At 34.6% G+C, this 12,718-nt stretch overlaps 2 protein-coding genes across 2 annotated transcripts; one reads left to right on the top strand and one right to left on the bottom strand.

Annotated features, from left to right (window-relative positions):
* Nucleotides 1–574: 574 nt before the first annotated feature.
* LOC105704172 (carboxypeptidase B) lies at nt 575–6,859 on the top strand (the record flags this gene model as incomplete). Its single annotated transcript, XM_012433178.2, is given in 7 exon segments — nt 575–890; nt 3,601–3,900; nt 4,266–4,356; nt 5,225–5,370; nt 5,462–5,518; nt 5,912–5,996; nt 6,598–6,859. Coding segments are annotated over 7 exon segments (1,195 nt in total), but the record flags the coding sequence as incomplete, so codon positions are not given.
* Nucleotides 6,860–7,398: 539 nt separating this feature from the next.
* On the bottom strand, nt 7,399–12,162 carry LOC105704173. The gene is made up of 3 exons (XM_012433180.1): nt 11,765–12,162; nt 10,208–10,567; nt 7,399–9,796 (listed from the first exon to the last, which is right to left on the bottom strand). Exons 1-3 carry the CDS (start codon nt 12,038–12,040, stop codon nt 9,263–9,265), a joined length of 1,170 nt encoding a protein of 389 aa, XP_012288603.1. The 5' UTR covers nt 12,041–12,162; the 3' UTR covers nt 7,399–9,262.
* Between the last annotated feature and the right edge of the window lie 556 nt (nt 12,163–12,718).

Genomic DNA, 12,718 nt, shown 5'->3' with positions numbered 1-12,718 from the left:
AATTATAAAGAAATCGAAGTAAAACTCCAGAAATCCTCTGGATTCATGCTTTCTGGGGCCCTAATTGACTGCAGAGGGACTCCCTGCGCCATCTGTGATTTCCAGGTCAATTAAGTCTTCACTCCGAGACCTCGTATTGCCATCGTTTTGGCATACAAGCGCATACAACACTTTTTTTGCCTTTATCCCGTTCAAATACGAGTTTATCGATTACCACAGTGTTCTAAATTGTCGTAAAATTGTCCTGACCCTTTCGATTCTCATATCGGAGCCTTCGATAATTGTATATTGATCGAAATATGAGAGCTCGACGCCATTTTGGTTCTGGTCTGGACCGAGTTAAAAAATTTGTTTGAAAAATCCAAATTTTTAATGTGTCAGGAAAATTCTTAGATGACAAGGAGGGATGTGGCAAAGTTTCGGGCAGTTTGGTCTAATACCCTTAAAAAAAAGTGTTGTATTCGAATCGACTGATTTGAAGGGGGTTTCACTTCACCTTAATGGTCTATATTCGGGTTGAGACTCGACCGAGTCTGTGGATAATAAATGAAATATTGTTTTTTCGTTATTACAGAATGCAGTACCTGATTGTTATTCCCGATACCGTCGAAAAAATGTCATTTGTCCAGGAACATGAGCGTCTGCCAGGATTCGACTTTTTGGAAATCAAAAAACGAGTAAATAGTCCGGTAAAAGTCTTGGTTACTGCAGACCATGCAAAGTCATTCAAAAGTGCTCTCGATGCATACGAAATCGAGTACACTGTCATTTTGGATGACTTGAATGCAGTACGTGGACTTTTGAATCAAGATCAAGCATTAAAGTTGTCGTTGATAAACCGTCCAACATCCAAAACCTACTCTTTTGACTTTTTCCCTCGCTATAATCAGGTATGAATAACTCAAATATTCTTATGTATTTATACAAAATAGAGATAACAAATACAATTACTAAATACGAAGGGGAATTTCAATATTTCAATAAAAATCTTTTTTAATAACGTCGTCTACCTATCATGGGCTTTATGTTAAGTAAATTGTGCGTACTTGTATGATGGAACGTGACATACAAACGCAAAAATATAAAAAATACGCTTTTTCTGACACAGTGAGTAGCAGGAACAAGGAATTAAAATCTTTCAAACGTTTTTATAATCGAAGTCTCAACGGACATACAATAAACTTACATAAATGATTTTATAGCTTCCGTGACTCTGTGAAATACCTTTCGAATGAGTGTTTCTTGACATTCATTCGAGTGCCAGTAGTAAGAGTTTTGTTCTACAAGAGAACAGCGGCCGCTTTCCTAGTTCTTATCGGGGGAATATTTAATAATTAATAAGTTATGAAATGTCTTTTCGTAGAATCTGTCGAAACGGTCACTCCAACGGCTCTGGTTACTACAGATAAATGATAATTGATTGCTACCGTGACAAGGTAATCTTATGATGGGGATATCGCAGGTCTATAAAACACGCAGCATTGGCGCGTCTTCAGTACTACGTGAGACATTGCATCATGTATGCGCGTCTGCTCTTAGTAGTCATCGCCGCGGTGTCATTGGCCCGCGGCATCGATGCCGAAAATGTACCGTCAATCCATGGGTAAGTTATTACTAGGTACTCTAATTACCTTCATTATTTATAGTAATTAAGGCGACATAAAAGTATTTTATATCAAAATATTTATACAAATTTCTCCAAACTGGGTGCACCGAATTATCTGAAACTTTAACACGTGATTATGGAGGCCCTAAGGAATAACGCGCCGCTTGTGAAATTTCTTTTTTCGAAAAAAATGTTCTACTTATCTCGGACAAGGACCGAAAAAAGATATTTATTTTCGAAAAATGAAATTTCATGGGCCTTAGAGCCTCCGTAATCACATGTTTATTTTCGAAAATTTGCTAGAATAATTGTCCTTCAATGAATTCATTGCACATAGCAGTTTTATTTTTAATCCTGATGGACACATTTGGCACATACAAGCAACAACTTTTCATAAACGTTTTGAAGTCAAAACGACGAAATGGAATGTTTGTATTTCACAATTTGATTAGACAAACCAAAGATTTTTTTCTAAATTTACGCCACAGGTTAAAGAATGCAATCAATCTTGGATATTTTCATTACCAAGTAATTCTGATATTTACTTTGTGTAGATTAAAAAGACCCAGAGATCAGCAATGTCATTTCATAGTACTTTCGTTAACGTAAATCGTTGATATCTCTTATTAGTCGGAGCAATCTGAGTTTTATTGACTATTGCGATAAAGTGTGAATCAAATTAAAAGTGAATGTCGAAATTATTCAAGCTGTACTCATTCTTGGAGGATGATAAAACGTAAAATGGAAGTACTCAATCAAAGCACTGATTTCCACTCAGATCTGTCTCTCACGGAAATATCTTATCTGGGTGAAGAGCTGATTGATAAAATGGCGAAATCTCTCTATCAAATGTAATCTATACGTCGTAGACTCCACCAAGAATTCGTCTAATACTATTTAATATAATAAAATACAGATTTCGTTAAATTTATGATATTAAAGAAGATTAAAAATACATGTGTTGACTTTCGTTAAGAACTTCTTTCTGGTGCTTTAAGGTGAAGTGAAACACGTCGAGGAACTTGGTCAACGTCGATAAAGAAGATTTTTCTAAATGCCTACGTTGCCGACGTTCGNAATGTCTGCTAAACATTTACAAAATGTACGATATTCGTTGAATATATATAAAATATAGAACAAATATTTTGTGCTACTAGGGTGTATTCGCGGCTAATCGAAATAAAGCAAGTGTTGGAAAGTGCACTTCGGTGCTTTACCGGGGCTAATCCCTATTTTCTTATATAAAAGATCGCCAGGTCGTGACAATAGGAAGCACAAGATGTATAAAAGCAACGTATAAACGGTTAAGGTGAAGTGAAGCACCCTTCAAATCAATCGATTCGAATACAACACTTTTTTTTAAGGGTATTAGACCAAACTGTCCGAAACTTTGGCACATCACTCCTGATCATCTAAGAATTGTCCTGACACATTCAAAATTTGGATTTTTTAACCAAATTTTTTAACTCAGCCCAGACCAGAACCAATATGGCGTCGAGCTCTCATATTTCGATGAATATACAATTATCGGAGGCTCCGATATGAGAATCGAAAGGGTCAGGACAATTTTACGACAATTTAGAACACTCTGGTAATCGATAAACTTACATTTGAACGGGATAAAGGCAAAAAAAGGGTTGTATGCGCTTCTATGCTAAAACGATGGAAATACGGGGTCTCGGAGTGAAAATTTAATTGACCTGGAAATCACAGATGGCGCAGGGGGTCCCTCTGCAGTCAATTGGGGCCCCAGAAAGCTTGAATCCAGAAAATTTCTAGAGTTTTACTTCGATTTCTTTATAATTATTGTACGAAAACAACAGGTGGAGTATGCCATTTGGTACAATACCCAATATAATTCGACCCAGCTGTCGATATAAAAAAGAACGTCGGCAACGTAGGCATTTAGAAAAATCTTCTTTATCGACGTCGATCAAGTTCCTCAACGTGTTTCACTTCACCTTAATCATAAATGTAACATTTTCCTGTTACAGATTGTACAGCATCTGAAATACCTTGCCCAAAAACATGAACACGTCACATTAATTGAAATCGGTAAATCTTATGAAAACAGAAGCATTTATGGAGTGAAAATTTCATCTAGTGCCACGCCAAAGCCCATTGTTCTCATCGACGCTGGAATTCACGCACGTGAATGGATTGCACCAACTACTGCTTTATACACGATCACACAATTGGCCGAAAACAAAACCAACTCCAATCTTTATAAAAATGTCGATTGGTTCATTATCCCTTCGTTAAACCCTGACGGATATGAATTCTCGCACACAGATGTAAGTTCTATAGGACTACCCGACATTGCCGATCATTAATCATAATCAAACAAATATGTCATGAAAATGCTGTTTAACGTTTTTTTCTATTTACAGCTTTACCCTATTTACAGCAAGGTTTGCTAAAAAAAAAAATTAAATTTTGGAGTAAAGTTTATAACATATGTTTGACATAACCGTTGAATGTATAGTAGACGTAAAATACTCGTATATCAATTTCTGTTGTATATATCTACATATATACATTCAATAGAAATTTTTAAATAATGAATTTTGAATCTCAGACATTTTTTCTTTGCACCAATCGATTATTCTAAGTATAGATTTGATTACTTTTAATCTCACTTATCAATGCTTGTTAACAGTACCGGATGTGGAGGAAAACAAGGTCTGTAAACAACTTCAGTTCCTGCTATGGAGTAGACGCGAACAGGAATTTTGGCCTGAAATGGATGAGTAAGATCATTTTATTGAATATATTTGTTGTTTTCACATTTAACCCGACCGGCGTAAGTCTGAGTGCAACAAGCTCAAATCATTTTTAAGGTGAAGTGAAACACGTCGAGGAACTTGATCAACGCCGGTAAAGAAGATTTTTATAAATACCTAAGTTGCCGACGTCCATTTTTTATAATGACAACTGTATCGAATTGTATTGGCTATGGTACTAAATGGCATATTCCACTTGTCGTTTACGTACAATAATTATAAAAAAATCGAAGTAAAACTCTAGAAATCCTCTGAATTCATGGTTTCTGAGGCCCTAATTGACTACAGAGGGACCCCCTGCGCCATCTGCGAATTCCATGTTAACTAAATTTTCACTTCGAGACCTTATATTACCATCGTTTTAGCATAGCAGTGCATAAGACACTTTTTTTGTCTTTATTCCGTTCAAATGCAAGTTGCTCGATTATCAGAGTGTCCTAAATTGTCGTACAGTTGTCCTGACACGATCGTTTCTCATATTAGAGCCTCCAATAATCGTAGATTGTTCGAAATGTAAGAGCTCGACATTATTTTGGTTCTGGTCTGGGCTAAGTTAAAAATATTGTTTGAAAAATCTAAACTTTGAAAGTGTCAGGATAATTCCTAAGTGCTTACGAGTCATGTGTCAAAGTTTCAGATGGTTCAATCCAATACCCTTAAAAAAAAATGTCTTATTCGAATCGACTGATTTGAGATTTCAGTTCACCTTAAAAACTTCTAAATATAGAAAGTAATGTGTCCCACTGATAATCAAAATTTTCTATAACATTCATCTAAAATATAATATGATTAATTGTAAGTAATTTTGTTAACAAATTTTTGTGATCGTTCGCAGCTGTTGGAGCATCCAGCAATCCCTGCAGCGATACCTACGCAGGACCTAAACCATTTTCTGAACCAGAAACTCAGGCTCTGCGCGATTTTGCATTATCAAAGAAAGGGCTTGTCAAAGCTTACTTGACGTTACACTCATATGGCCAGGTTTGTTATTATCTCAATAAGAGGCGTACCATCGTAAACACCAAGTATTATAAAGATGGATACTAATGTGTATTCAAACTTGTTTCCTCAGTATTTTCTACACCCATGGGGTTATACATCTGATTTACCAGAAAATGCGCCAACACTTGTAAGTTACTAAAAATTCTTTACAATTTTAATGATCTGCCTTTTTATGTAAAAACAGTCATTATATTTGTTCTCTTTGAAATGAAACCCGTCGGGAAATTTGATCGACGTGGGTAAAAAAGATTTTTCTAAATACTTGCATTACCGACATTCGTATTTATATTGACAGCTATGTCGAATTATTTTGGGTATTGTTTTAAATGGCAAACACCAATTGTCATTTCCTAATTGACTGTAGAATGTCGCCCTGCGCTATCTGTGATATATATATGTATTATAAAAACAAATGCGAGTATATATATATACACCCACATTTGCTTTTATAATACATCCCATAATGCGTTTTCATAACTAACCTCGGATTTAATATACGAGACGATACATTTTTTTTTAGCGATATGTCGCCGAAAACGCAGCCAAAGCCCTAAAATCAGTATCCGGTACTCACTACGTTATTGGCTCATCGACTAACGTCTTATGTAAGTATACAAAAAAATGTCTTATTATTAAGTTACCTTGTTAACAATCTGTATATTTTTTATTTTTTTGTATAATATGCCTAAGAATATTGAATTAATTATGTTGCCCGTTACATTTTTCTTCGCAATGTATAAAAAGCGAGCACATACACAAGGCTGCATGAATCTGAAAAAATGTTGAAGCAAACAATGACAGAAAATGTTTTTACAGCAAAACCAACATTCTGATAAAACAACGTTGTAATATTAATTCTGCCAGTATTAGTAACATTGTCTATTATAGCGTCACTTATTATTAATTTCAATAAATGCAAGAAACCACGTTTTCAGCATAAACAAGCCTGACGTCTTGGTTGGGAGGAAAAATCACAAACAAGTTTGAATTTAACTGTAAACATATATTTGTATAATTTTATAAGAACAGAGATCATCTCTGATAAGAATTATGGTCGGGGTACTCAGCATGCGCCGTACGTGGATGCTTCGACAACTGACGATTAACGGAAACTTGGCTAACAAAATTTCCCGAGTTGTTCTTTTCATTAAAAAAGTGTACTGATAATAATTTTCATTAGTTTCATACATCACAATTGATCCGCAGATGCTGCTGCTGGTGGAAGCGATGACTGGGCAATGGGAGTTGCCGGAGCTGATGTTTCATATACCATTGAATTGCCAGGAGGAGGAATATTCGGATTCAACCCTCCACCCAACAGAATATTACCAGTTGGAATTGAAACATTTGAGGCTATAAAATCCATTGGTTCCTACGTCGGAACAAGATGGGGACAACGATACTGAAGTTCCATTTTTGTGATATCGTATGTAATGTGAAGTCTTAATAAAGAAGCAGGTTACCTTTTCATGTTGTGTTACATTAATAGCAAAGGCAAACATAATTTATACTATTATTTCAATCTGACTCTACTAGAGTAAACAGAAATGAAGTTGGCAACTGTTTGCAACACTGCACTAGCGTCATCCACCGTCTAAAAAGGTAACGAAGGTGCGAAGATGACGTAATCTGAATGAGCTGAGATGCGATCGTCTACGGATCATCGCAAATAATTATTAAATTCTCTAGAGTCAATCATTCATGTTATATAAAACTGGTATAAATACAATCAGCGGAATGTCCTGAACAAGGTTAACGGATTACATATTGGCTTCATGGATGTTAACTTTTTTAATTGTAAATTGTACACTGTAAAACTCCTCACAAATGTTAGGAAAATGCTCATAGGACGAGTATTCGTAGGCAACAATTGGCATTTGAATAGGTCATCTACAAGTTTCAAGAAGCATAATTTGAAAACTGGGGTACTTAATTTTTCCTTACATAATCATTAATTATTGTAAATTCGACAACTGGAAATAAATAAGATACGAAAGCCAAAAATAATTTCATTTCAGACTTAGTTTATTTCATAACACGTATTAAATATGCGATACACGCTACATCTATGTACTCATAATTATTAACATATTTATATGAACGTTTGTAAATTACATATACTGGATAACTGCAAAATTGTTCAACATTTTTGCTTTAAATGATAATTAACATTCTGATATTAAAGCTCATGAAACTATTGCAATTATCCAGTATTATGTAGGAGGGCAATATAAGCATATACACAGTGAATGTTATCGTTTAATTTACATACATTCTTATAGGTAACGCCAAAAATGAGAATAAACCATGGACATAGGAATTGAGAGTAAAACGAAAAAAAGAAACAATAAAATTTAAACCCAAAGCTGTAACTATTGTAGTCTAGGTTAGGTTTTTAATCGTTTTCTGTACAATTAATAGCAATAGATAATCATATATATTCTAACATACATCGTCGTTCTTTTATCATTACATTTTCAGAATGAAAAATAACGTTAGTAAATCCCTATATTCTTATGTCCATGGGATAAACCTAAGTTTGCCCGGATATTTTATAACCGGCATAGTCGTGTATCGGTTAGAAATAAAACGAAATCTGAGGATTTATCCGAGTAAGATTCTGGTATACTTTGGTAATACTTTCAATGTGATTTATTACCTAACCTACCCTTAACATTTTGGTTTAGGTTAGGTTAAGTAAAGCTGAAATGGGTTCCTTTTTATATAATAATATCGAGCATGCACAACACTTTATACTTCACAAAAATGCCTATAATTTTCGGTGACGTTGACAATTCCTTTACTGTCAAATATACTTTGACTTTTATAAAATTAATAAATAAAACAATGTTTTTAATATAACACAATTCAGTTTTATCTACTTGGAACTGGATAGTTCACATATTATCCGAGTAGTTAGGTTTATCCACTTTTCGGATATACCTTAAACATTTACATACGTATTCGAAGCAAATACAGGATGCAATATAATTCTGGAATGTTACACTTATAAATTGCAATAATTATATTGCACAATATTTCAAACTTGTCACGCTTGGTATTATTACTCTCAGTTAATATTATCGATGTTAACACATTATTAGTCGTTAAATTTCTCCTATCATTCTTTCGCCTTTTTTAACTGGCCTATTCGAATACGCTGGAAGTTCAGTGAAAATGGTAGTTTATGTGGATAAGGGGAAGGTAGACCAACTGTAAGTATTTAATTTGCTTGTCGCTACGTGTTCCAGAGAGATCCAAAACCATTGTGCTATTAATCATTGTGCACAAGTGGATAAACATTATTTTGTTAAACAATTTTATGGTAAAGTCATGCAGTATGAACCCGGATAGCACATCTACCGTAAAGATGACGAAAAGCTGTCTTTTTCGACTCATCTTTTCAACATGACAAATTTATATAGCTGGGTACACGACTGAGCACGAACGCGAATAAAGCGAAGCAAAAATATGAGTGGACAAGCAATCGAAGTGTGGCAAAGAAAGTTAAGACTAATTTATACAATGTTTAATTTGGTGTAGTCATTTTCCACGTGCTTATGCAGCTACACCCTTTATTCACTGACGTGGCAATAAAATTAAAAAAATATCTATATTACCAAAAACACTCAATTTCAATTTAAAAGGATTAATTAAATCAAATGTTTTTAATGAACTCCATTAATCTCATCTATTTCCAGATAAATACGGCTTAGAATTACCACTGTATCGTAATAGGTGTAGATTATGAGCACTACAAAAGTCCACAATTATAGAACATGGTACATCGAATGTATTGTCTATGAAAATCCAGACTGTATATTTACACGCATGACATACTTTTTCATAATTTGAAATTTTCTATGATACATTATTCCTGTGCGGAAATGGTGATTGTTTTCCCTTTGGGATCATCGAATCGATCCATCGTATGAATGTCTATTATCATAATAAGCCCCCAAATCATAATTGTCGCTAATATGATAGTAACAAAGATCCCTGTCCAAATAGGAATTGTAGTGAATCCAACACAATCATATGCATCGTTAAACTTAGTTGCATCAATTTGGACTTGTAGATTAGTAATATTAAGCACTGCGCTCTTGTTAATGAATACTGTGTTTTGTGAACAGTGATAGGAAAAATTGAAAGGAAATACTATGTCACTCTTTGGTGACAGCACGGTAACATTAGATGCTCCAGAAGAATTATAGTTAACATAGTCAAGTTTATAATAACCTGCAGTAACGATGGTAAACATAAACTGAAGTTGTATCGTTGACACACTGGATGAGTTGACTGAAAAAACAGTCCTCAACTGTAGTGGATTCTCTGCTGTTCCTTCACCTTCAGAATCTGCTTTAGTTGGTTTTCCTAACTGAATGTAGTCTTCCGATTCTGGCACCTGTGAGATTTAATGCTTTATATCAGTAGGCAAAACAAATTAAATAAAAAGCCTCAACTACTGAATCATTCTCTAAAATTCACTTTAAGTAAACTAACAATTTAAGTATCATCCTATTCTTCTTGGCGGTTAAATTGAATTGTAACATTTTTTAGAAAAAGGTATTCACTTCTACAGTTTGTTCGTTCCAGTCTCACTTAATTTAATTAAAAATTTGAGTAAAATATTAAAAACATAGATACCAAAGTAAAACAAGTTGAATGATATAGGCAGGGATAGAAAAGTAGTAATATTTAATTAAGGGTACTACAAAGTAATATTATGGTCTCGATCAAGCAGGATAATGTTTTTGTAAGTTTCTAAAATATTTGAGCCAATAGGTAATACCAATAGAATCCATGTAAAACATACCTTAATGTAAGGTCCTTCTTTAGAGTATAGCAGAACCCTGTCGGTAGAAACAATGAAGTCTGTTGAATTTTCAGCACCAACCGACCTTCTTCGTCGATCTGGACGACTGTAAATGCATGATTTGCCAGTTAACACTGCAAGTACAGATGGAGTAGATTCATTGATCATTTTGAAGTTTTCAGGAACTGCATCCAAGTCCCCTACATGAGTTACGAATACGTTTCTGTTGGGAAGAGATTCTGGTTGATCTGGGACTTTGGAGGACCAATTGTATGAATCTAGCTCTTCGAAAACAAGCATTGGTAGATCCACGCCTGGTAAGTATATTAATGAACCTGTATCATTTAACTGAAGCAGAACCTAAAAATAAAGTCTTTATTATATAAACTGTTCTTTAACTTTAGGAATCTTTGTGATTAAGAAATCTGGTAATGTTTCAGATAAGAACATTGAGATCTACCCAAGAATAAAAGCCTTAAGGTGAAGTGAAACTCATCGAGGAACTTAATTGACATCGGAAACAAACATTTTTCTACATACCTACGTTGCCGACATTCGTTTTTATATTGACAGCTATGTAGAATTATATTGGGTATTGTACTAAATGGCATACTCCACCTGTCGTTTTTGTACAATAATTATAAAGAACTTTTTCAAACGTCCAAATTTTGAAAGTGTCAGGATAATTCCTAGGAAATCACGAGTCATGTGTCAAAGTTTTAAATAGTTTTATCCAATACCCTTAAAAAAAAGTGTCTTATTCGAGTCGACTGAGGGAGATTTCGCTTCACCTTAAAGTCCTTATAAATGCATGTAAAGTGACAGATAATGATATTTGACAAAAAGTGACATACCGAAGATGACATTTAATAAACTAAATAAATTTCTGCCATAGATATGTCTAAAAAGGAGACTATAGGTTAAAATAGTTTTGAGAATGCTAATACTGACAATTATAGTAGCATGCTCTTACCGATCTTAACTGCAAGTTGCATATTTGTGGCTAATGTCAATTAAATAAATTTCCTTGCTAAAATATTACATCACTTTGTTTTCAAATAATTATATACTTTTGTTTCAATTACAACTTTTATAATTACATTAAATTGAATTACCTATTTTACATTTGTGCTGTTTTTAAATAATTTTTGAGATGTAGGCAGAATGTCATTCATAATTGCAAAATGTCCTTGAATTGATTCATTGATTTCTTCCCTAAAGATTCATTTTCAACATAAAATAAGAAATTGAACATAACCAAAGAAATTTGTTAATTCGTTATAAACAATAAACTTACACTTGTTATAAAATGTTTTAAACTACTTTGTTACGCGCACGGGCTTGTAAAATAATTGCTTCTTAAAGTAAGATAATCATCGTCAATTCAATATCTATCTTTGACTTTATATGCATAAAGACGAGGCATATAAATGCCTCATAAGAAACGATAAATACAGAAACATATCCTTCCTTTACACAAAAGCATAAGATGTTCGTGATCTAAATACCTTATCGTTAAACATCATTTGTATGAACTTCAGAATGAGACGGACATACCTTCTTATGTTGCGTAAGGTCCTCTACGCAGAGATTATCCTTGACGTATACGAGAATCGGTGGCTGCGTTTTAGCCACTGATTTTTTCATAAATGTTTCAAATTCATACTGTGGGGTTTTTTGAAGTGGATTCCTGCTACCTATAAAATGATCGGGGGCTCCTCCACCCCACATTAATACGGGGACAGTATTGCCCGATATAACGCCTGGAATCTGGATTTGAAATAGGAGCAAAAGTGCGAATGCATAAATGGAAAGGGACTTATCCACTTGCATGATTCTACCGTTATTACAGGACTCAGTATTTCCCTTCGATACGAACTCAGACAATTCGAAAGAAGTAACACCCAACGAAGAGGAGCACGCACCTGACCGATCACATGCTATACTTCAGGGCTGCCAGGTGTGAAAAAATTATATCACCAGAATTTATACGATTAATCACCAGAAATTACCAAATTTAAAGCTCGATTCCACAACTTTAGTTAACCCAACTATAAATCCATGGTTCGCTAGCATCATGGACCTAAGAATATATGAACGGAGCCTAAAGTCCCATCTTAGACCAGGGGGCAAAGAATTCAGAAGTCCCATAGAAGCCCAGATCCTATGTTAGCGCTTGATGCTCTAAAAGTTGGCTAACAAACCAGAAGTGGGGGTAAAAAAGAGATCGCACGTGTTAGCCAACGATATCTCACGTACGGGAGGAAGAGAGACGCATATAGAAAGGCGAGTATTGGGTGTAAGATAAAGAAAGAATGCAATTGCTATATATCGCCATAAGATTAAGAGAGATGGAGAGATGATTACAGCGCCGCCATCCGTTGGCTAACATACTATTTATCGAGCATCGAACGTCCGTATCCTTCTGGGCTTCTATGGAGACTTCTGAATTCTTTGCAGGGGGTCTATTACGTAAAGCAAATTGAGCGAAAATGTGAAAAATGAGTAGCC

The sequence above is a fragment of the Orussus abietinus genome, unplaced genomic scaffold (genome assembly GCF_000612105.2).
Source record: "Orussus abietinus isolate OABI.00-Male unplaced genomic scaffold, Oabi_2.0 scaffold84, whole genome shotgun sequence".
Taxonomy (NCBI): Eukaryota; Metazoa; Arthropoda; class Insecta; order Hymenoptera; family Orussidae; genus Orussus; species Orussus abietinus.
Note: the sequence above shows the minus strand (reverse complement) of the source record. Positions and strands in the feature narration are given on the sequence as shown.

Bases quoted from the DNA above. Each gene is read 5' to 3' on its own strand.
- LOC105704173 (XM_012433180.1), bottom strand. From the start codon at position 12,040: ATGCAAGTGGATAAGTCCCTTTCCATTTATGCATTCGCACTTTTGCTC. The intron at 10,568-11,764 runs GTATGTCCGTCT...CTTTATTTTTAG, and splicing joins ACCTTACGCAACATAAGAAG to GTTCTGCTTCAGTTAAATGA. The intron at 9,797-10,207 runs GTATGTTTTACA...TAAATCTCACAG, and splicing joins AAGAAGGACCTTACATTAAG to GTGCCAGAATCGGAAGACTA.